General features: G+C 40.4%; 2 protein-coding genes across 6 annotated transcripts in view; both read right to left on the bottom strand.

The window, feature by feature from the left end:
- Nucleotides 1-1,470: 1,470 nt before the first annotated feature.
- Nucleotides 1,471-12,423, bottom strand: C2H5orf24 (chromosome 2 C5orf24 homolog). 2 transcript variants are annotated; one of them, XM_053376835.1, is made up of 2 exons: nucleotides 12,082-12,423; nucleotides 1,471-3,447 (listed from the first exon to the last, which is right to left on the bottom strand). In XM_053376835.1, the coding sequence occupies exon 2, from the start codon at nucleotides 3,442-3,444 to the stop codon at nucleotides 2,878-2,880; it is 567 nt and encodes a 188-aa protein (XP_053232810.1). In that variant the 5' UTR covers nucleotides 3,445-3,447; nucleotides 12,082-12,423; the 3' UTR covers nucleotides 1,471-2,877. The 2 variants fall into 2 exon arrangements, with proteins under 2 accessions (XP_053232810.1, XP_053232811.1); XM_053376836.1 differs by lacking the exon at nucleotides 12,082-12,423 and adding an exon at nucleotides 11,364-11,388.
- A 6,993-nt stretch (nucleotides 12,424-19,416) lies between these two features.
- DDX46 (DEAD-box helicase 46) overlaps nucleotides 19,417-25,105 on the bottom strand; it is a 38,020-nt gene continuing 32,331 nt past the window's right edge. For all 4 annotated transcript variants that reach the window (XM_053376830.1, XM_053376831.1, XM_053376832.1 and 1 more), the window contains exons 23-24: nucleotides 22,630-22,703; nucleotides 19,417-21,036 (exon numbers count right to left, since the gene is read on the bottom strand). In XM_053376830.1, the coding sequence (XP_053232805.1) occupies nucleotides 20,989-21,036; nucleotides 22,630-22,703 (122 nt within the window). In that variant the 3' untranslated portion in view covers nucleotides 19,417-20,988. The remainder of the gene's footprint in view (nucleotides 21,037-22,629; nucleotides 22,704-25,105) is intronic.

Genomic DNA, 25,105 nt, shown 5'->3' with positions numbered 1-25,105 from the left:
CTTATGAAGAGCAGAATTAAGGTATATAATATAAAATTATCAATTTGCTTTACAAATCATGTATTAATACTACAAGGAGAAAGGGACATTCCTCCTCCCCCTCTCCAATAATATCAAAGTATAGGAATTAACATGCTGTTTCAGTGTTTGTCATGACAAGAGACAGTGTTACAAAAAAAGAAAAGAAAAAGAAAAACACAATGTATTCTGGAGATTATATACAGGAGTAGCAAAAATATTTGAATATACCATTCAAACATCTCAAGTTCTTGACTTCTGTTTTCCCCCACAGCATGGCACTTGTAAACCGCAGTAGAGGATAAAATGAACTGGAATCAAGAAATGCCCAACAGTGTTTTTCTGGCCTCATTAACAAATCCAGGCGTTAAACTGCCCTTTAGAGAAATGAAAGAGGATTTTTCTGGGCCCCCCTCCCAACTTACAATATTAAGTTATTTTAATGGGTAAGTTTTCCATATGATATAATTAATAAGCACTATAAATGAACATAAATTGCTTAGATGAGTTCATTATTTTCTCAGCATATGTGAATACAAAATTCATTATACTAGAGCAATAATGCATCTGCGTCGTCTCCCAACACACTGCACGACACCATTGAGGAGATGCACACGTGAGAAATAAAAGGGTAGCTTTAAAAAACAGGAGGAGGTAAGTAGAGTTACTCAAAGGTACATTGGTGACATGCAACTTGCTCCTTGCCAGTAAGGTGTGCCGTTCTTGTAGTTTTTACATTCAGCTGCTTTCCTAGAGAGAGTTCAGAAAGGGTCTGAAGCAGCCTCTGGGTTGGAAAAAAAAGAACCATCTAACAAAACAGCCAATATGTCCTGAGGGTGAACTAGCTCACATTAGCACTGTGTGTGTCAGAAGTTGCACCACTGTGGGGGAAATTAATAAGAGTTTCATATTCCGAAGTTTCTTGAGGAAATATATAATGGACTTCATAGCTTCAGCAGAAAATTATTTTACCAGCATTTAGCTGCCATTAGTTTACATGACTAAAGAGCCTTCCAGTACTGTTGAGGTTCAAGGTTGCCAGTGCATACAAAGTCCCCCCAAAACAATTCAACACACCTATTATAAAATACAGGATAAAGTCCAGCTCATTATGAGTTAGGCATCACTGGAACACCTGAAGGCTTGCTGCTTTTTTCCTGATAAAAAAGGCATGAAATGACATCCATTTCTTAAGTTGTCATTACTAAAATCAGAGTTGTCATCAAAATGTCAGCAGGCCACAATATTTATCTTACAAAGGAAAAGAATCAATACTGTTCATTTTCATCTCTCTAATTAACCTGAAAGAAGTCTGTCCCCATGAATTTGCAAATATTTATCTATAACCTCTCTCTTGCGTATTTGAAGATACAAATTTAAATTTTTAATCTATAACTATATGTAAACTTATTTTCAGAATAGCTTTAGTTCTAAAGAAATATTTGGAATATATTCAATATTGAGAGTTTATTCAGTTACAACGTAATGTGTGTATTATACATTGTCTCTCTCTCACACATACACATTTTAAAAAATAACAACGCATACCCAATTCAATGCAGAACATTTATTTTAGGTGCACAAAATGTCAAAATGTATGTATAGTTCTGCACCTCCATGCATAGATGTATTCCAATAGTTTGTTATATATCTGGGGTCTATAAACACATCAAATTGCAACTTGCTTGTGCATCAACTGTATCATTTCCAATTATGATCCATGAAATGTCATCCTTTGGTAGATATACGCTCTCTTAGCTACAGTATGTGTGATAAATAAGACTTCCACTGGCAAAATTATTAAACATGACAAGATTATCTATCTGAAAGGTATAATTTTCAACCACACCAAATATTTGAAATCCTAAAAAACTGCTGCCATCTATGCAGATATTGCAGTCACTTAAAATGTGTATATTTATTGACAGATCTGAGAACAAAGGGCAAATCTCACATATATCTGTGTATGCCAAATGTCACTGAAATGGACTGGATTTAGGAGCACACAAATGTGCAGAATCTCAGCCACAACTTTTACTACACCTGTACATTATTTGCATATTTGATAGCACTTTTTAGAAGTTAAGTTATAAAATATTTCAAATATTTAATTCTTTTTGATTTGGTATGTGTAGTCTTAGGCTTTTATAAATTGTAAGTCAGTGTCCAACAGTTAGCATATGCAGGAGAGCTACCATACTTTAATGGAAAAATAGCACTTTGGATATATATCAGGTGCTACATAGGATTTTTTTAAAATGTTTGGATTACTTGAAACTGATAGCACTTTAATGCAATGACTGCCTGGAATGACCACTTTTTTAAAAATATAGTTTTGAAATTTTGAAGTATCTACAAATATTGAGGTCCGTGTTAAGTTCCAGCCATTGTGGAAAATTTAGTTCTTTTTCTACTTCCTCCTATTAACAAAAAGAAAAAGAAAAAAGAGACACGTACACTGCAAATTTTACAGAACTATTCCTGGTAAAGCTGTCCTGAATAATTGGTTTCTATTAGTTTCTTCTGGTTACTTGTTGAACAAGTCTTTATTTTGACTATAAATAACCTAGGATGCAGAATTCTGCTAGTTGAATTGCTAACCACATAACTAAAATGGCCAGACAATAACTTTGACACTTAGAATATTAGTAATTATTTTCTGGAAATAGACAAGGGCACCACTGAGGAGTCCGCTTGTGAACGTAAGAAACATTAAGTGATTATGATATGACATCTTAAAAAAAATAAAATGTAGGAAAGTAAGTTATGGAAATGTTACAAAAGAAGTGAAAAAAACATGCCACAACTCAGATAATTTAAAAATAATTACTGAGGAAATGTTACTTAATTCCTCGTTTTTCACTCAGCGGGTTGCTTGATTTTGCTACTTGTTTCACCAGCAGCATGCACTCCTCTGTTATGTACCACAGCATAGGGAAATGCTGCGCTGCTACAAGTATAACTTAGATTTGCAAGCCGTGATAGAGCTTTAATGCTACCTGGAGGTCTCCCTGGGCTGACTTTGTATCCTGCAGCTTTAGTTGTACCCAAGGGTCTACCTGGACTTGTCTTAAATCCAGCTGCTTTGGTGGTCCCCAGCGGTCTACCTGTGCTCGTTCTGTAGCCCGCTGATTTTGTGGTCCCCGAAGGTCTTCCACGTTTACCAGATCTGTTGAGGTTTTTCTTTTTCTTTATATCATCTTTCGTCTCTATACTCCTGCCACTTGTGGTCTGCAAATGTGGTTCATTTAACGCATCTTGTCTCTGGCATGGTATTGGCTTGTGGCTGACTGTGTGGCTATACTTGGTTTGTTGTGTGGAATACAAATCAAACTGATCAGTGGGGGTCACGTTGTCATCATTAAGGCAAGAACTCTTCCCAGGCCCACAGAAAGGGGAGTTACCGCTGGCAACAGGATGCATCATTTTCTACCAAAAGAGAGAGAGAAAGAGGGAGAGATGTAAAAAAAAAAAATAAGGTAGCATTCAGCAGGGAAATATTTGCAATGCCCTCCAAAATTAGACAAATCAGCACAGGGCACAAACCAACACCTAAACAAGACATCTTGAATATCAACAGACTCATTAATCAAATACTACTCCAAAACACTATCAATATATTACAGCATAGGTTTCTGCTAATTTTACATTTTTGCATTAATCTTTGATTTAGCACAAATAAATCTTACACAGAGTTTCAGCATTGCAATGATAGGTGCTTTAAAAAAAAATCACAGTGAACCAAAAGTTTCTTTTTAAATTAATTTTTATTGGTTTCATAATCATAAAACTTACAGGAACATAAAAAATAATGTTTCAGGGGCTATTATGTATAGATAGGATTCTACTGACTGTATTTTTTCATATTTTTCTTCTTAGTTCTTTTCAGGTATATCTGACATGACCAAGAATTGAAAAAGCCATTCCAGTAAGTGTATACTGACATTTCATTTTATTTCTATTTCTTAAATTTTTATACTGCCCTTCATCTGAAGATCATGAGCAGTTCACAACATAAAGATACAAAATGAGAACACAAAATACATAATAAAAACAAGAACAAGAACAAACCAATAACCTCCTGTCAGGGAACTGCCATCTGAGACTGAGGAGGTGAAAGGGCTCATGGAGGGTGAGAGAGACCATTCAGCGGAGGAGGGGACCAGCAGGGGGAGAAGTGGAGTTCCAAGGGAAAGTGAGTCGGAGGGAGGGCTCAGAGACACTTCAAGCGGGAGCAGCGGGGAGATTTCAGGACCTCCTGTAGGGACACCCACTCCTCGGCGGAAACTGTCACGCCGAGAGTCCAGAAGACGCGTTTCCGTTAAGGAGCTTTTATGCTGGAAGAAGTTCCGTAAACGCCCACTGTCCGATTCAACGAGCGATTGATGGAGTCATGTTTAAGGAGCTCCATCACAGACAGAGGTTTGGGGACTTAGCCAAACTCTGAGGGATTAGGATTTTACGCACAAGCAGCTCATCATCCCATCACACCTCCCTTCCAACAAACACATTTAAAAGGACATAGATATTTTATGGTGGTACTCCACTGTTTATATTGTGTATGTGAATAGAAATAATAAAATCAAACCATTCCAAAAATAATTTGGCCCCCCCATGCTCAGCTTATGTTAGCTTCTCTGACATAATACTTCACATTTTGCATACTCTCTTTTGGCTCTTTTTATAGTCTTTTTTTCAAAACCAGACTGTCAATAGTAGATACAAAATCAGAGCTTTACTTTTAATATCTGTCATTTTAGAAGCACTATTCAGAAGTGCTAACTGGGAGTCAATGTTTATTTGTTGCTTTGTGATTAGTTCCTGGAAAAATAAAGACCAGAAAGTGTTTGCACAAATGGCAGCACATTACTTTGGCCACACAGCCCTGCCATAAATTGAGGGTAATGGTTTTAATACAGTTTATATTGTGCATCTGGAAACTGGTTTTAAGAGTGGATAGTCTACAGTGAATTCTGGACTGCTGCGATTTCTCTGCCACAATCAGTTTCCATGTTTTCCTATATACTAAAGACCAGTCCTCTCTCAACTGTATTCATATTCTCTATTCTAAGATAGTTAAGGATGCAGGGTCAGCTCTCATATTTTAACTTTCATTAAGAAAGTGTTTCTGCATCCATAGGAAATTAAACTATCTTCCCCATTCCAAGGCATATATCATTATAGAATAATAAATAATAATAATAATAATAATAATAATAATAATAATAATAATAATAAATTTATTATTTATACCCTGCCCATCTGGCTGAGTTTCCCCAGCCACTCTGGGCAGCTTCCAATCAAGTGTTAAAAACAATACAGCATTAAATATTAAAAACTTCCTTAAACAGGGCTGCCTTCAGATGTCTTTTAAAAAGAGGATAGCTGCTTATTTCCTTCACATCTGGTGGGAGGGCATTCCACAGGGCGGGCGCCACTACTGAGAAGGCCCTCTGTCTGGTTCCCTGTAACCTCACTTCTCGCAATGAGGGAACCGCCAGAAGGCCCTCAGTGCTGGATCTCAGTGTCTTCTAATATTGTTTTCTCTTTAATGCCCCAAATTTACAGTGCCTGCCTATATTCGCAAACTCAGGATGGGAGGCCAGTAGAATCAATTATGAAGTACCAGACATTGTTTTTTCTTTCCTGCTTTTCAGCATAGGTATGATGAATTTGTTATGAAGCAGCTCTCCTGTTCATTCATAGATAGAGAGATATGACATCTCCCATGTAAATCCTTCTGGTTTTGATGAGGATTCAATCAAACCAAAGGTTTGATGTGACCCATTGTTTATCAGTCTCTTAAAAGCCTCTTAACTGGTTGGTCTCATAATATGGCCTCAGTAGTGGTGTAATTCTTTCTCTCTTTACTGATTGTTTGTATAGCTGCTTCTTGTTTCTTTCCTTCTTGTCTCTTTCCTTCAAAGATGATGCTCTAGTCTACATTTCCAAAATACTAACTGTGGTCTTGGTACCCAGGTTGAAAACAAAATGGAAGTTTCTAAATGAATGTAAGCTTCGAAATATTTATCTATTTTAGAGAATATTTGAATATATACCAAAAGTAAATCAGTATGATGTCATCTCCGATCTTAAGAAAAGCTAATTCATTAAACAGGTGCATTATTATGAAAGGACTATTCTTTTCCCAGATTGTTTCAAAAGCAATGGCATCAATGGAATTTTTATGGAAATGTTGTTATTAAACTTGGCCTAGAAAGAATTAGGTAATATGACACACAAATCTACTTATGTTGTAATTGTTCGGCAATCTGTGAAAACCAAATTGTTGCTTAGAAAGATGACACTGAACTATTTAATTCAATAATTTCTCCATCAAAGGGGCTTAACTTTTCCCCCAAAAAACTCACATTAATTTTCAACACCTGACCTGTCTGCTGAAGAAGATTTTAGAAAGGTGGATAAACTAGAGGTGTTAATGGTATACCAGTCAACATGTAATCTGGCCTTCGAAGTGGTGTTGAAATACAGTGTCTTAACATTAGGAAACAATGATCAACCATTTGAAGCACAAGCCCTTTTATTATCAATGACCTTGTCAATGTGACAATTTAGGATCATCTATCCTCAAAGTAGGGACGCGGGTGGCGCTGTGGGTAAAAGCCTCAGTGCCTAGGACTTGCCGATCGAAAGGTCGGCGGTTCGAATCCCCGCGGCGGGGTGCGCTCCCGTTGCTCGGTCCCAGCGCCTGCCAACCTAGCAGTTCGAAAGCACCCCCAGGTGCAAGTAGATAAATAGGGACCGCTTACTGGCGGGAAGGTAAACGGCATTTCCGTGTGCTGCGCTGGCTCGCCAGATGCAGCTTTGTCACGCTGGCCACGTGACCCGGAAGTGTCTCTGGACAGCGCTGGCCCCTGGCCTCTTAAGTGAGATGGGCGCACAACCCTAGAGTCGGACACGACTGGCCCGTACGGGCAGGGGTACCTTTACCTTTACCTTTTATCCTCAAAGTGTCATGGTGCTCACTGGAGACCCCACTGTCTGTGGAGGATTTCTCCACTAACCTCAGCAGGAGCTATGCCAGTGGCTTTGTTGTCATGTAGATTGATCAAGGCTACGTATACACTGGCTTCCAGATAGCTTTTCATGCAGTGCTGCTTCATGTACAACAAGCTTCCTATGCTGAAGTGAATTCAAAGTAAGGAGTTGCATGAATCCCACATGCACCTGGTCATTCAGCATACCTGAAGTAGTGTCTCTACCCCCATAGTTCAGCCCGGACACTGAGGTCCAGCGCCAAGGGCCTTCTGACAGTTCTCTCCCTACAAGAAGTGAGGTTACAGGGAATGAGGCAGAGGGCCTTCTCGGTAGTGGCACCCGCCCTGTGGAACGCCCTCCCATCAGATGTCAAGGAAATAAACAACTATCTGACTTTTAGAAGACATCTGAAGGCAGCCCTGTTTAGGGAAGTTTTTAATGTTTGAAGTTTTATTTTGTTTTTAGTGTTTTGTTGGGAGCCGCCCAGAAACCCAGCCAGATGGGCGAGGTATGTATAAATAAATAAATCAAAACATGTTGTGTAATGCACACCGTAGGAAGCTGGCATCTATCAATGCTTCCCGCCAAGTATATACATGACAATGCAGAATGTGTGTATTATAAATACATATTATATATAACTTCCAAGTAGGGCATTTGTCTTGCATGCAGTCATGGTGTGCAGCGGGCACACTTCCAATGTTTTACTTTTAGCCAGAAGCATGTGAGGACACCATGTATATTCCATCATCATCATCATTTACTTTAGTAATTTAATTCCACTTAAAAACATTGAATTATGGGCGGTTCACAAAAATGATAAAATAAAATGTAACAAAAATATATAACAACTTGCTATTAAATATCCAAATATATAACAACTTGCTATTAAATAAAAAATATATAACAACTTGCTATTAAATATCTAAAAATAATGAAACCAAGTTACAGTGGTAACATGGGTTAAGTATTTAATTCGTTCCGGAGGTCCGTTCCTAACCTGAAACTGTTCTTAACGTGAAGCACCATTTTGGCTAATGGGGCCTCCTGCTGCTGCTGCGCCGCCGGAGCAAGATTTCTGTTCTTATCCTGAAGCAAAGTTTTTAACGTGAAGCACTATTTCTAGGTTAGCAGAGTCTGTAACCTGAAGCGTATGTAACCTGAAGCGTATGTAACCCGAGGTACCACTGTACTGAAAAAATTCACAACACTCAAGGGTGGTTTAGTATAAAACACTTAATTTCACACAGGTTTGTTGTTGTTGTTGCTAAGGGCAACACGTGGTCCTAGAATGGCCATAAAGAAGGTGCCAGTTGATCCTCTCTTGGAAGGGCATTGAACAGTTGAGGAGCTAGCACAAAAAAGACCTGGTAGCCACTGTCTTACTTCACTTGGCAAGGGCAACTGAAGCAGGCCTCTGAAGGGGATCTCAATGTTCAGTTAGGTGTATGTGAGAAAATGTGATCTTTCAGTTATCCTGCTTCAAGCAATTAAAGATTAAAATCAGCACTTTGAACTAGGTCCTCACATAGGACATGAGGCTGATGCAATATTATTCTACTATTCTATGTGGATAAACAATTAATTGTTGCAGGGACAAATGGGGGAAAGAGATGGATACAGGAGAAAGTTATACAGGCTATTAATAGAAGGAAAGCTGTATATGCAACTTCCTCTATTTAAAAATATCCCAAACAATGGAAATGTTAGATTAGCTTTATGCTACTATTTGCTTCATGCTACTGATAAGAAGCAGCAGTGAATCAGGTTCAGTATCTTGAATTGAACATTAATTTAACAAAATGGCAGGCCATACATGATTAAATAAAGATGCTACAATGTTTAATCAGTTTTAACAACTTTTACAGTGCAATCTTATATGTGCCTAAGTCTTATGAATATATCATTTCCCCCACTTAATTCATTTATTTGGAAGGAAACTGCAAATAAGTCAATGAGACTTACTTCCAAGTAGGTAAATATAGAATTGAACTGTTAATTGGCCGAAAAAGTTACCTGGATTAATCAGACAGCATATTTTTAAGCAAAATGTTTTATAAAAGTCATAAAACTGCAAATAGCAAGTATTTTAAAAGGTGTTCCCCCTTTCATGTAACATAGGAATGTCTCTTATAAAGTACACATACAACATATGTGAGTATGCATTAACAACACAGAAATTGCTCATCTTGTTTCCATTCTATTGTTTTTACCATATGGAAGTGTACTCTGTTAACTGACAAAGACTCGTACAATTAATCAATTGATATCTCTTTAATCCGGTAACAACTCTATTATCAACTCTTCCACCTTGTCCCAGTAAGTTTGTATGCTGCTCTTTGCAGTTCCTGTAGCAAAGAGCAGAACAAGCATTATTATAAAACAATTATAACATTTGGTATCCTGCCTTTCTTCCATTACTCAGAGAGGAGGATACAGGTGATTTTCCATCTGGGTACTGACCGGAGCCAGAGGGTGCTACTTCATGTGGCCACAAAACATGCCTTAGGTCAGGAATGGAAAGTCTTTGGCCCTTCAAGAGCATGGACTGCAATTCCCATCATTCCTGTTCATTCAGGAGGGAGATCGATGGAAATGGTTCCCACCAAAGTAGTCTGGTGAATAAGCACTCCAGCCTGCTGTGTCAAAATGCAGGCTGGAATGCTTTCTCACAGGAACTCCTCTAATAGAGAGGGCATTTGTGCAAGCAGAAATCTTCTGGCCTAATCAACTTCACTCCTAAGGGACGTGGGGGGGCAGTTGGCGTGCTGCTTTTCTGGCTTTTACCATTAAACAAAAAACATTGCAACTGGAATTCTCATATTGTAATGGGTATTGGAGATAAAATCAGTCTGATGTACATTCTTAGGCAAATTTAATAGCTTCCACTGGGATCTTGACATATGCTCAAATGTCTAATTCTATCCTCCAAATAAAAATCTGAGGATGCAAATAAAGACACTATCAATAGCAGAAGAACATGCTAGAGAATGTACTTTACCATGCTCTTCACTAGTTTTGCAAAGACTGCTGAAACCTAAGATGTTCAACAAACATTTTCTTATATCTGCATGAGCAGAAAGATTTCTCCTAAACATCTACCATAAAATTAACATCTAAGCTTAAAATATGTACAAACTAAATGCATGACAACAATAATAGTGCAATCAAAAGTGAACCACACAAGAATTTGGGACCTGCTTCCAGATAAGTGTGTATAGGATTGCAGCCTAAGGCAGCAATCCTACCTCTGGATGGGAAACAGCAGGGCAAAATGGAGTGATAGAACCACTGGTGTCTCCAAAGCCCTCATACTTGCATCGGCTAGATTGGAAGATGGGGAGATTGAAATCACAATTTTTGCTGCAGACTGGTGCAGCAGAGGCACCCAATTTGGACCCCTCTCTGGGAAGTGGACCAGCTTAGGATACAGAGGATCCTTGTTACTCCAGTTCTACCCTAAACACCTTGGTATGGGAGTCCCCCAGCAGATCCATCACCAATAATACATTTGCATCTGCCATCCCTCCTGTGCTGCAGTGAGATACTCTGTAGCACCAGAAGTACCAGATACCCTGCAAGTGTAGAGAACAGTGTACGGGAATATGAGTTGGCTCCTACTCGTCTCCAGAAACACGGATTGGGGGTTAGGATTGCATTTTAAATGTTTACAAGCATAAACTTAGATCCCATAAAACAATTCTAAAGCACACATTAATACTATACATGTAATGGTCTAATGAGATGCACTTAAGCAGCAGGTCTTAATAAATGTGGGTAGCACTAATCAATATAATATTTAAGTTAACTAGCAATGCAAATATTTGTCAGTCCCATATATTAAAGGTATGCTTACACATAAGTGCAAAATACAGGGACAGGTGTTGTTTTTCATTAAACATGTAGTTGGTTAGATATAAACAAGAAATCACACACAAAGAGAACAGCTCAAAGTGCCTTTGTTAACTAATAGGACACTTAACAAGACAAATTCTAGAGAGATACTGTTATAAAAACCACAAAATGTATATCTTTCCCTGCTACTGAGTGACCATAGCAGTTCAGGAACAGAAGGCAGACTGACAGCAGCTTATTCCTGCTTTCCCCTCCAACCCCATACTGGAGCATAATTGTCCTTCCTGGGACATTCATAGGGAAGACACAGTCGTTCTGCGTCTATATTAGATTGGTGCCTCATTATCAGCACTGGGGGAAATTAAATTTGTCTTGGGGCATGGGAATGATAACCTTTTCCATCATTCCACTTGGGCCAAAAAGCTGTTAAGACTCTGCATCTGCCTTACTCTGGCTAGTTAAATAAGTTACCCTTTAATACGCTCTCTCACCTACATAGCCCTTTTGTTCACACTTGGATGATAGGCAGAAGTCGGGGAGAGGAGAGGCTTCCCTCCGTTTTCCCTCCTAGGTTTTTTAGCATTCGGTTTTTTTTGTTTCAATTTAGTTATATTTATGTGACGCGGCACAACTAAGGGTGGCTGCGGCGATGTTGCAAATTTAGACTGCTTCAACCACCACAAAAAGTCGTAGTTTTAATTTTGTGAGGGCCTTTGAAGAGAACAAATGAAATAAGGTGGAGGAAGCGCCGTGTGTGTGTGTGTGTGTGTTGCAGACCAAGCCACCCACCCCGTCTCGCCTACACGGAGGGGAGGAAAAAGAGAAAAAAAGGCTGTCCAAATCTAGTTCAACCTATTGCTGCCCTGTCTGGGTGTCTATTCTCCGGGCACCCAGTGAAAGAAGGGTCCGTCAATTCCACCCACCTAATTGTACAATTTGATATACAGAAAACGGGGGGGGGGGTAAGAGGAAGCGGCGGAAATGGTGCCACCCCGCTATACCCCACGGGCACCCCGGGGTGCAAGAAGGAGGGAGGCGCAGGGGGTGCTGCCTTCCGCCGACTGCGCCCGAAAGGCGCCAGGAGAGAGAAAGGCGCTCTCCTTCCTTCCTGCCTTCCTTTCTTTGGAGCCAGCTGGGTGAGGCTCCATCTTGCGCGGCGGAGAACAGGAGAGAAGCGGGCGGCACTCGCAGGCCCGGGGCGGCTCCTACCTGAGGGATTCTTGGCAGGGCGGAGGGGGAGGGGAGGGGACAAGGCGGCGGCGGTTGGTGGCTCGGTCCGCGAGGCGCGAGCTCGACGAGGGTTGTCGTCGTCGTCGTCGTCGGGACGCGTCGCGGGGCGCTGGGGCCCCTCCCCGGCGCCGCCGCCGGATTCCTTCGTCGCAGGCGGCCGGGCGAGAGAGAGCGAGACCGGCGGGGGAGAAGTGGAGACAGCGGAGCGGGCCGCGAGAGCCGGGCCGGAGCAGCTGCAGGGAGCCGTGGCGGCGACGTGCGCGCTCCTGGTCTGGGCCAACGCGCCGCGGGAGCGAGCAGGAGAGGCAGAGGCCGACGGGAGGGGAGGGGGAGGGGAGGCGGCTGGTCTGTGAGGAGGAGGAGGAGGAGGAGGAGGAAGGGAGCGGCAGGCAGACGCCTGAGAGGAAGGGGCCGCTCGCCGGGGGAGCCGCTCAGGGCCTGGCTCGGCCGCGGCGGAGGTGCCGCCTGCTCTGAGGCGGAAGAGGAGGAATGAGGGAGAGACGTGGGCCCACAAAGAGCCCCGCAGCGCTGCGAAGGCGAGCCGGTGCGGTATTGTTGTGGCATAAGCTCATCACCCCGCCCCCCATGAAATGTTAGCCCCCATTTGGCAGACGTATAAAACGCACACACACACACGGGTGTGGATAGGGAAAATGTAAACAGTGGAGTCGAATTGCAATGAAAGAAGGAAAAGTGCAGCCCGCGAGCATTCAGCTGAAAGCTTAAATGACTGCAAAATATAAGCAAGAGGAGCGCCGGTAAGAGGGCTCTCCTAAACCCAATTGCCAGGGAGAAGGAACACATCAAACTTGATGGGACTTGCTCCTGCCTAGCCGTGCATGCATACAGGAATATCGCCTCAACTTTCTCTTAAGAAAGTGCTTAGTGCTCTTTACTGTAAGAATAGTAGTTCTAGTAGCCTTTCCATATTAAGCAGCTGCCTTAATGTTGAGTGATATTAGAATTCATGATTAATGTAGGTTTGGGTAGAACGCATGCCAAGTTTGGAAACATTTTGGTCACTTGGACTGGACTTTTTTCATTTTAAAAAACGGAATGTGCTGGAGGAATAATTTAAGGCAGCTATGCTATTATCCTCAGGCGGTGAAAGCTCGCCGCAAGAGCGCGTGTTAGAGAGGAGGGGTGGGAAGAGGATGCTCACAGATGTGAGAGGTGGATTGGGGAGAAAGAGAAGTGTGAGACCGAAGGTAGAGAAGATGTGGTGGGGGGAGACACATGGCCAAGAGGGAAGAGATGAGGGACTGAAGAGAGAACAAGAGGCTAGAATTTACCAGCCAAAGCATCTTAATCAGTTTTGGCAACAATGAGTCATGAGCTGTGGAACTTTAAATGCATTTTTTTTAATTGCAGCTGGATCCTCTCAACTTGGGTTTAAGCTGTCATAATGGCAAAAGTTGCATGAGCATCCATTGCAAGGCAAGCAAAATGGAGTTATAGCTCTCTGCCCCACATTTCTCAAGCCTCTTCCGATGCTCTTGACATAGTTATGTGCAAGCTCCGACACTGGCTCACTGTTGTCAACAATGACAGGCAGTAGTTAAGGATTTTAGACAGGGATGTGGACCAGCCTTACCTGGTGATCGGACCTGGGATCTTGTGCATGTAAAGCAGATGCTCTACCACTGAGTTACAGCCCTTCCTTGTAGCTTTTATGTCATAACAGAAGGATCATGGAAAGTTTTTTATCTATCTATCCTTGTAGAAAGATCTAGGATGAGTGTTACCATGATCCTTCTGTTATGACATCAAAGCTGCAATCCTAAACACACTTACCTAGGAGTAAATGCCTTTCAATGCAGTGACTTTTATTTCTCAATAAATACTGATAGGATTGTACTGTAAGTGATACAGGAGATCTTAGCTTCATTCTGTGGGTGATTTCTATACCTACACATGCTACACAATATTAGAAATATTAAATTGAATTAATATTTGCATATTCTTAGTTTTATAAAATGCTATTCTACTTGGCCTTTATAGTATTCCATAGCAATTTCAAGACTGTTGTGTCATCTGTGTTTTAAACAGATTATCAGATCAAATGTATTGTGACAAAAGCTTTCATAAGTTACATCTGATAAAGTGGGCTCTCGCCCAAAGCAGCTTATGCCACAATACATTTGCTAATCTTTAGGGTGTCACCACCAGGACTCTGATGTTTTTAAATTATCTTCTGATGTGGGCATGTGAAGGGTTAGTATCAATAGCATATCTGCCTCAAAACTAAATTTATTTTACAGCATTCCCTTCAAAAGGGCCACCTTACTTCCTTTACACACACACACACACACACACACACACACACACACACACAGTATAAATAAGCATTAGATTTAAAGACTATTTTTAAGGAAGACATTGTGTGGATTAAAAAAACCAAAACCTTGTGTTATTTTGAACAGGGAAGACAGCTGCTATCCTGCTGCCACACATTATCCATAAGTAGCTGGGTACATGCAGCATGAGGCAGCAGAGTCTTTGCAGCAGCAAATAAACAATTAAATATTAATCTACTGCACTCTTCATAACGCTTGCAAGCGGAATGGAGCCAGAGTGCAGTTCCCTTGCTGGCTCTTTCCTTAGAAAGGCTTGCTATAAAATGGACTCCTTTTGGAATATGAGCTGAAGCGCAGAATCCGTGAATGCTGGACCCCTCATCCCAATATCAAAACCAAGGATTAGGGAAACATAAACCTTCATAATTTATCTGCACATATTCATGGTGGCACAAACATCAGTTATTCTTGTTGACAACATATTCATTCTTCCTTCAGTTAAAACAGGTCCTACTTTTGTGTGACAATAGTGTAAACTCCTCTGCCACCACATTGATGTACAAATGTATCCACATAAATGCATGTTTACATTAATGGAATTTCATTCTGATTTATAAACTCATAGGATGGCCATAGTTGGTTGCAGGCAAACCCCACTGAAAACTATTAGCTTGTATAGTAACTAGATTCTGTGAGCACATAATTTTGTCTAGTCTAAGGACCAAACAATTGTAAAAGACAAAACTGATGCCCCACCCCCATGAGAGTGCTATTTCCTTGTAACATCTAAAAAAACATGTGAACCCTTAAACAACCTGGGATCAGACTACCTAAGGGAGTGCTTTGTTATGTGTTGGCCTGAGCTGTCATTAAGGTCTGCTGACGAGACCTTCCTGGTTGTGCAGCAGCCTAGAGAGATGACAAGCAGAGTGAGAGCCTTTTCTGTTGTGGCACCATCTCTGTAGAATCGTCTCCTCTCAGAATTAAGGCAAGCACCAACCCTGCCACTTCATATTTTCTCCCTCTTAACCACGTCTAGTTCCTTGCCCCTCTCAGCAGCAGAATTGTTACACCACGTCTGCTACCTTCCTCCTAGGACTAAGGGACTCTGCTTCACATTTCACATAACAGCCCACAGCATTACTACACTGGGGAATACTAGGGTTGAATTACCACTCATTGTTCAGTGCTAGTTAGAACATATTCTTAGGAATGAGTTGCCTGTATTTCTATTTAAACTGGATTATATTTTCACCTGGAATTACTGGGATTGGCAAGAAGGCATCTATCATGTCAGATTATTACTTAATGAATTTCCAAAGAGGTAATAAACTGTTGCCATGCGTTTCCAAAGAGGTAATAAACTGTTGCAGCAAAAACAGCAGTGTTGCTGCAACTTTAAAGACTAAGCAATTAATTATAGTCGCTTTCATGGACTAGAGCCCACTTCAGCAGATGAATGGAAAATTATCCCAAGTTGGCAGGTTTAAAAATATATACATTATAAATATATATACAATGTTAGCTGTGTGGTCAGATCACCATCTTCTGTACTGCTGCCACAGTGGTAGACCAACTAGGTTGGGTGTCCTTCTGAATTTTGGGAAACGAATGAATTCCAGTATACTTAAGAACTGTTCCATTGATGGGCTGGTGGATCTCAAACATTGACATAGTGGAAAGCAAACATGATGTCCTCCTGCTGCTCTGGCTCAGGTTTCTGATACAAGGGGAAGCTAAGGATATTGAATGATAAACAAACTACTGTGGAAAGTTCATGTAATATCAGGTTGATATGCTTAAAAAAACCAAGTACCACAGCACTCTATCAACACATGAAAATGCACATTCTGTACTTTAAATCACTTCCTTACATCTCCATAATGTATTCATTACAGTAGTTGGTGAAAGCCAAAGTAGCTGGGTGACATCAAATTGTGGCAGCCTACTAGCACATATATTCTGCTATCAGGAGCACCATTCTTCATATAGCACAACAGCCAAATTCAGAGAGGGGGCTTAGGCCTGTAGGAGAGTTGTGCTTAGTTTTTTAGGTGCTGTTACATTGCATCTGCTTGCAGACTACCACTAACTCTCCCACTCCTTGCATGAACATGTTGGAAAATAAAATACCCTGTAAAGAGCAAGGTTGGTAAATGTGCTAGAATAATATGCCAGGGCAAACAGAATGAGGTAGCCTGAGAAACAAGGTGCCCTTTAAATCTTGGGTTCAGCAGATGCTGCCTACACGCACGTGTAATATTTTCACCACAAGAGGTCTGTATTATTATAGACACACCACAGAATTTCCTCAGGAAACCCATATTTTCTACCAGACTAAATAGGCTGTTTGGCTGTGCTTTTCAACAAGAATGTGGCTTAAAAAAAATGGACATGACCTTCCCCTCTTGGGTTATGCGATGGCTTTTGTTCTCTAGCTCAGATAGGATTGTTAAAAATATTTCAGACCTTTGGAATAAAAGCAGCTGCAGAAATGAGTAATTTATCTTACCTCAAACCAAAGCCTTGATCTCGGGAAGAATTAGAAAGGGCTGAAGTAACAGTAGTATGAGTTTTTGCATGTTTACGGAACACTAAGTAGCAGGAAGAAGTAGCACAGAAACCTTTTCAGTCAAACCAGCTTTTGTGCTCCATAATGATTTTGTTAATTATGTATGAGACTTATTTCTGCCTCACTGATTTTAATCTTATCTGTGGCCTCCCTAGAAGTCTGCAGCAAAAAAGCAGACATCGCATCAAGTCATATTTGTAAGACATAGAAGACATCCCTTAAAGAATGGCTTTTTCTCCATATACAGCTTTACATAGCTTGAATAGTTTTTCTGACTGAACCTCTTCTTCCTTTTACTTCTCCACCAATGTAGAGGTGGAGGGGGTTAATCTTTTTTCAGTCAGTGGTAGGAAAAGTAGATATTTTATTTATATATCACTGAATTACAGTCCTCTCTAACCTGTGTAAAGAAACTCAACATAACAAAAAATGAGTAGTGTGTGCATATGCAGAAGACACCATCAATCCTTAGCCTTGCAAATTGCTAACTATTTTTTCTGATTCCCAGGGCAGTCAGTCATGTCCTTTCCCTGCACCCCTATAATTTCCTCTATATTGATCAATAGCTACCTTCACAGTAGTAATTTATTTTAAAGCATGCTTTCTAAACAAAGAAGTTACTAAACCCTAAAATTAAGGCTGCAATCCTGCACTCACTTCCCCGGGAATAAGTCCCATTGGGACTTACTTCTGATTAGATAAATACAGGACTGCACAGTAAGTTATCTTTAAACAGTTTAAAAAATAATAATTTTAAGGTTGATCTATGGATTTTACATTTTTCAGTCAAGAGTGCTGAGCAAAAATGCATTTTTCCTGTCCTAAACCAGGGTTAAGTAGAAGGCAGAATTTCTTCTATTCTAGCCTTTAAGAACACAAACTTGTTTAAGCAGATACCATATTTGGAAGAGATCTTGGTCAAGAAAAATAATCATAGGAGCAGCACATTCCTTTTCAGTCATGTGACTGGAAAAGCAAGCAAATAAACGTGCCCTAAAAGGCGGGGTAGAAATATATTAAATAAACGTGCATGCACATGCAGGAACACTCTCCCCATTATGTTAACATAAAATGTTACCAACAGATGATAGCAAGTTGCAAGTGGTATAAGATTTGCAAAGCATCTTTCAAGACTAAATACATTACATAAGAAGACAAAAGGTTTTGCCACCAGAGCTTAAATCATAGCCAAGACACAGCAGGGGAGGGAAGTGAAAGGAAAAGGGTAGATGTTTGAGAACAGTTAGAAGATGCTAGTATAAAGAGGCACATTTTTAAAATCAGGAACTGTTATTTTTAAATGCTTGTACCCCACCCTTCTCATACATCTGTATCAGTTAAGCTTACAATAAAAAACACTGATATATAAAAATAAAAAAGCTTAAAACCGGAAACAGGCTCAGCAGATAAAAATATTATAAACAAATAAAAGGAAGGAGCTAGCCAGATGTCAGGTGGTAAAGAATTCCAATGACAGGGAGCAGCAAGCAAGAAGAGGCAAGCTCAGGATATGGAGGATATAATCCTGTGGACGTTACAGGAGCGAAGAGTGTGTGGAGTAGCAGATAAATAAGTGGAGCTGTAAGAATGAAGGCATTTAAAAGTTAACAGAATAAATGTAAGTAGAATATGAAAAGAATTAGCCAATATAAAAAGCAGAAACAAGCAGGAAACATAGCTATAGGGACAAGTTGAACAGATTATGAAGAATCCAAGGAAGAAGAAAGAGAGAACATATGGGGAGCAAAGCAAAAGCAAGTTTACAAGTTGATGGCTCATCAATACCTAAAACTCAAGTTGTCAAAAAGTATTTCATTTTTATGCATAGCTTCATTATTATTAATTTCAATTCTATAACACTACACATTTTAAAGAATAAAATATCAAAGCAGTTAACAGCCTACAAACTTTGTACAAATTATACACGTAAAAGGAAGTGTTACATAAAGTAGTTTAGTAAGCAGATGATATGGTATTATTCAGGATGCTAAAAGTCAAAGCAGACTTCAAAGATTTCCAGTGGGAAACAGGATGGACTTTTTGTCTGATCCAGCGTATCACTTTCTATGTCAATTTCCACAGAGGTAGCAAATGTTTTTAGTGTATGTACTGACAAAAACACCTCCTATATTTGACATAGCACCCACTATGTCTACAAATATGCACATACTTTTCTTTTAGCAGAAGCTGGCTGAGTCAAGAAAACATCCACGTCTCAAACCAAAATAAGCTCAGATCCAGATGAGGAAAAAATCAACCTTGGTTTTAAAGCATTTCAATGTTTCTAGATTTGAAACTGTATTTCTTGTGACCTGTTGCTTATCACAGAGAGCTCCTGGCATTTAACCTTCCTTTTAAAAATGTAGCTGAACTGCTGGAGTGAAATACCAAGTCTGAGCCAAGTAAGGAAAAAACCTTAGCTATTCAGTATTTTCAGAAAAGGAATACACAATGGCGTTTTATTTTATTTTATGAGGAAGTTAGAAAACACACATATAATGAAATTGTTCTTTACAAAGACCTTGTATTCATTCTAAAACTGAAAATTACAGGTAAAGAAAGAATTAAGTATCTTCTCAAATGAAATGTTTCCAATATCATGGCTTCTCAAAGTAGTTCCCATCGCAAAGTATTTAACAGCACAATCATGCTCCTGCTAATCTCCTCACCTTCCCATGAATTCTTACAGCCCAGTGAAAGTGTTTTAGATTTTCTTTTAAAAACAAAACAGCTACAGTCCTACCACATGGCAAGTCAAAGCTGTTGAAAAGTGAAACATAAAATCAGCACAACACATGTCATTAATCTGGCAAAATATTTTGGGAAGTCCAACACAGTTAAAGGCAATTCATGCTTTGAAAAACACATGAGCTTGTTTTGGTGTTCCAGTTTATTAAATTTAGAGCCTGATTTATTTAGATCAATGTACATTTTACATATTAAAATTAGATTTTGCCCCATAGCATCACACCCTTCTACAAGACAGACATTTCAAAACTGGACAAATTTAGCTCCAATTATTACTGCCATTGTTTACACAGATACCACCAGTGATGCAATAATAAAGGCAAAATTACAAGAATTTGAGAAAAGTTCTCTCATAAATGTTAATGTGATAAGAAGTGGAAAACAGAACAGCTTTGGAACCAGGGAGGGTTAGACTAAGTTCTCAGTTAAGTGTCTACAGGTCAGAGACTGTCTCAAGTAGGCTACCATATTCTGATACAATAGCCACCAACATTGGAGGTGACTGACAAACTATTTTCTCATATGCCGACACAGAAAAATGGGGGGAAATAATTAAAGAATATATATACACACACATTCACAATAAGCTTGACTAATTCTGTACTTCCCTTATGGAAAAAGATTTCTCATGTAATGGAAGTACAATTTCTCTCATTAAATAATAAGTTCAATTTAAAAAAAACAAAACTTTTTTTGCTAATTCCTAAAACCAGACATGTATAGAAAACTTATTTAAATCTTCCAAATTTCTCATTTTGCAGGAAAATATACAGACACTACTTTTGTTATCTTTATGCATCAAAGTCCATTAGGAGTTTAAGTACTCATGATTTCCAGGCCATTTATATGGTTCTAGAAGTTCATATGCCTCTCACTGATCTAACTCGGAATGGGAGGAAGATGGGCAAGGGAGGCTTTTTCTATGCAAAGTGGGAAACTTCAACCTTTGTTGAAGTACAACTACCACCCCCTGTTTAAGATTTTTCAAGCTGAGCTTATACTAGTTGTTCAGAAAAGTTGTAACTGATTTTATTCCGTATACTTAGAAGCACACAATTTTTTTAAAAAAAACCTTTAATTATGCTCTCCTGAAACTGTTGTAATCTGCGCAGAAAAGGACCCCCTGACAAAAGTAATTTTGATCTTTAAAAAAATCCAGCATGACTACATTAAAAAATGTAATTTACAATAAGCAGTGTAAATAGCAAAGATAAACAGAAATGACAAGTTTCACAAATGAAAACTGGCAGACATATTTACTCCAAATATTTATAAAACTTTGTATCTTCCTTTGTTGGTTGGTTGGTATGAATTTTGCTGTAAGAGAAGAAATCAGGATATGATTAATCAGACATATAGTTAGCATACTTTCTAAGCCAACTCAACTATAAAAACAGTAACAAAAGTGTAGCAAAACAAGAGTGTCTAAGGGCAAGGAAACATATAATGGAAAGCTCAATAAAGCATTTGATTGTGAGCTTAAGTGTCTGACGTCAGCTCACCATGGAATAAACAAAGAATCCCAAATCCAAATCCAAAAGAAACACGATACAGAGCAGAAAATTATTAACATTGGTTTTGAAAAAAAGAAAGCTTCAATTTACAAAAGGAAATAAATCAGTTGTCTTCTATGGAAAGGTAAGAGATGTTTCCAAAGAAGCACATATGCAACCCTCTTAATTTTTTTAATGTACAAGGATATGTTTATTAACCCCTTGGAGAGATGTCTCTAATAGCAAAATCCTCACAGTATTCTGTCTCTTTCTGTTGCTACTGGTCCAGTATTTCTGGATTTGAGGTATTAAGTATAAATAGCTCAGGGGAGCAATCCTTTGCTTCTGTGGAGGGCGCCTGGGAGGCTGCTGAATAACTTGAACCTTCCTCTCCATGACCAGAAAGGGAGGACCATGATCAGAGGCCTCACTGGTTCGGCAGCACAAAGCCCTGCTGCCACAGCTTATTTGTCCTCTGCTCAGAAAGCAGTAAAACAAAGCAAGTCATTACAGGAGCATGTCAGGGCAGATTGGGGGAGGCACTGGCTTTCCTGGATCCAAAGCTCCTCCATTTCCCAGAAATGCCTCGAGAACGCAAGAGTAACTATTCCAGTTCTGGAGCTGGTCTAGGTTATTTCTCCTCCCACTGGAAACAATGGGAGGGTTTTTCAAACAAAGGAATTGGTGAGGAAAAAAGAGGGAGGAGCAGGTAAGAAACCACCCACACAACTATATTTTGCCCTGTCTGGCATAAACCTGGTAGGGCTTTGGAAATGGAGGCTACTTCACCCCTGAGTCTCCCCCGTCCTCCATGAACTTCGTAGGATTAATCTGTCCAGATAGTATTGCGGAATTATAGCACAAGTGGCAAACTGCATCTGGCTAATCCAGAATTCCTTCATGCTCCTTGAGCAGTTTCTACACATGGGTGGGGCTGCCCACCTGTCATATGACATGAGGTGACTTTCCTTTGAATCTCTAAGCGTGCTCCTGATTTTTCCTTTGCAACTCTAGCTTAATACCCTTCTAAGATCAAAAGGAAAACCCCAGAATTCAAGTTGTTGCTGCAAAAGAAGAAATGCATTCTTCCTTTAATCTGGTCCTTTTTTTAATTTGGCAGGGCAACAGAAAAAGATATCAAAGTGCCAAATTCTATCAGTGGCTGGAAAGGATGAATTGGCTGCTCTCCTATTTATTCCTTTACATTTTAGCCACGTGGATTTACCTGCCCCTCACCTGCTGTCGCACGGTGTCAGGTGTTGGACAGGTGGGCGTGGTTTAGACCAAACTCATGCCACATGTCAAAAGGAGAAGCCTGAAAGGCCTAATTAAGCCCGTGGGTGAGCTGCTCCCAACCGCTGATAACTGCTATGAAATACCTGGAATTTCAGACAAAAATTATGACTATTTCACCTACCAGTCTGATAAGCTCTTCTTTGATAAGCCTGGTGATTTCTGCCTTTGCTTTCTGCACAGCCAATTCATTGGCACCTGAAAGCAGAAAGTAAACAAAAATTAAATCATCAAGGACGAAGCAAGCAAACAAAAGAATCACATTGTGTTGGTAGCCATGAAGGTGCTTCAGTAATCCAATAATTCGTACATTATGACATTAAACCTACACTGTTTCATAATGTTATACACATACATATTCACATTACCAAGAAATTCAGCAAAAACAGAAAGAAGAAATTAGTGAACAATGGAACAAGCACCCTCATGTCGCCTTAAATCCATGGGGTTTGCATGGAGTTCCCACCAAAATTAATAACAAGGATATACGTATGGGAACGTGCTTGCCAGGGTTACATATTTAGTGAGTTTTGTATGTCTGAATAGCTATGCAGGAGTGATACACTCCTCTCTTTCTATAACATTACACCAAATTTTAAAGCCATTAAAATAGTTTAGGTCTAAAACTGGCTTCCCATATGAAACTGCCTGCACACTTTGATTAAATAAAGGAAACCCTGCTCCAGTCTCTGCTCCCAGCAGAGACACTGTGGGTGGTGATCTGAAAGGAGGCCTACTCGATGATGGGCTGCAAATGCGCCCAAAGAAAAGAGTGAGATGTGCCTGTAACTAAGAATTCAACATCCTGAAGTTACACTGGCAGCGTTTTATGGCTATGGCTGATGGTGGTTAGATAAGAGGTAGGAAAAGAGGCTTGTAGAATCTTTTTTACTATCCTCCTAAAAAAACCAAAAAGGTAAAGGACCCCTGACAGTTAAGTCCAGGTGCGAACGACTCTGGGGTTGCAGCACTCATCTCGCTTTACTGGCTGAGGGAGCCTACGTTTGTCCACAGACAGTTTTTCCGGGTCATGTGGCCAGCATGACTAAGCCACTTCTGGCGAAACCAGAGCAGTGCACGGAAATGCCGTTTACCTTCCCACCGGAGCGGTACCTATTTATCTACTTGCACTTTGACGTGCTTTTGAACTGCTAGGTTGGCAGGAGCTGGGGCCGAGCAACGGGAGCTCACTCCATTGCGGGGATTCAAACTGCCAACCTTCTGATCGGCAAGCCCAAGGCTCAGTGGTTTAAACCACAGCGCCACCTGCGTCCCTTACCATCCTCCTAGCTGGAGCCAAAAGTAAAATGGCAGCTGATGTGCAGAGGCAATTACCTGCTGCATCCCAAGAGCCGCATTTGCTGAGATGACCTGTACATGCAAGATGTGATACAAATTTGTATATGCCTTAGAGCTTGTAAGTTCTTGGAGCTGGCCCTAATGTGGCTCCCCTCCCCATCACATGGAAACATCTAACAATATGGAAGATTCCTGCTCCAATAACTGAGGCTGCCAGGAGTGTCTGGTGTTGGTCTTTGAACTAGAACAATGCAGTGGAGTGTGCTCACCCCCTTCAGTTGAGAGAAAGACAAGGAACAGGCCCTGTCTACTACTGACATATCATCCTGCTACTGTATGGGCATTTCCGGTTGGAGAGGACAAACCTGAATCTACTCTGGTGTGTTACCCTGGTCAAGACTGGGTACTTGTTATTCTGGCCTCAACTAGAGCCAGGGCTTTCTCACCTGTGGCTCCAATCTGGTGGAACACTCTGTCACAAGAGACTAGGGCCCTGCGGGACCTGACATCTTTCCGCAGGGCCTGCAAGACAGAGCTGTTCCACCAGGCCTTTGGTCAGGGCGCAGCCTGACTCCCTCCTCTGGCAATCTGCACAGAATTTTGCTTAACAGTTGCCATCAATTTGATTTTAATTAATTTTTATAATGAAATGTTTTTAGAATGTTGGATTATTTGATTGTTGTTAGCCGCCCTGAGCCCGGCTTCGGCTGGGGAGGGCGGGATATAAATAAATTTTGTTGTTGTTGTTGTTGTTGTTGTTGTTGTTGTTGTTGTTGTTGTTGTTGTTGTTTTGCTCCAGCTTAAAAATGCCACCACCAGAAGCCCTGCACTTCTCCTTGCTTTTGACAAATCATTGCAAATATCTTTAGAAGGTCAACTTGCTGGCTGGTTGATGGGAAAGGTGTCTTGTAATGAGCTGACAGCTTGTTTGAACTCCATGCACTTTCACAGTAAGCACTGTAACCAGAACACACATCCATTGTCCTTCATCTCCAGGTGAACCAATGGGAAGTCCAGATGGCAGTATTTAAAAATGTAAAAGCTACTATTGTTCAACTTGCTCCTTTAATTTCTTCTTGTCAGCAATTTTGGACACTCTAGTCAACAGTGATCCCTCTGCTGGTGTGGGCACACAGGGAAATGTCAGACCATGTTGACTCCTGAAACTGCTCAGTATTGCAGGTTTTCCACACCTCATTGCAGATGTACCCTCCTGAATACTGGCTTGTGTCAAATCGACTATGTGGTTAATCACTACAGCCAATATTTGTGTCAAGCACTTCTCCCACCTCACTGAGAAC

Source organism: Podarcis raffonei, chromosome 2, assembly GCF_027172205.1.
Source record: "Podarcis raffonei isolate rPodRaf1 chromosome 2, rPodRaf1.pri, whole genome shotgun sequence".
Taxonomy (NCBI): domain Eukaryota; kingdom Metazoa; phylum Chordata; class Lepidosauria; order Squamata; family Lacertidae; genus Podarcis; species Podarcis raffonei.
The sequence above is the reverse complement of the archived record's forward strand: the minus strand, read 5'-3'. Positions and strand labels throughout refer to the sequence as shown.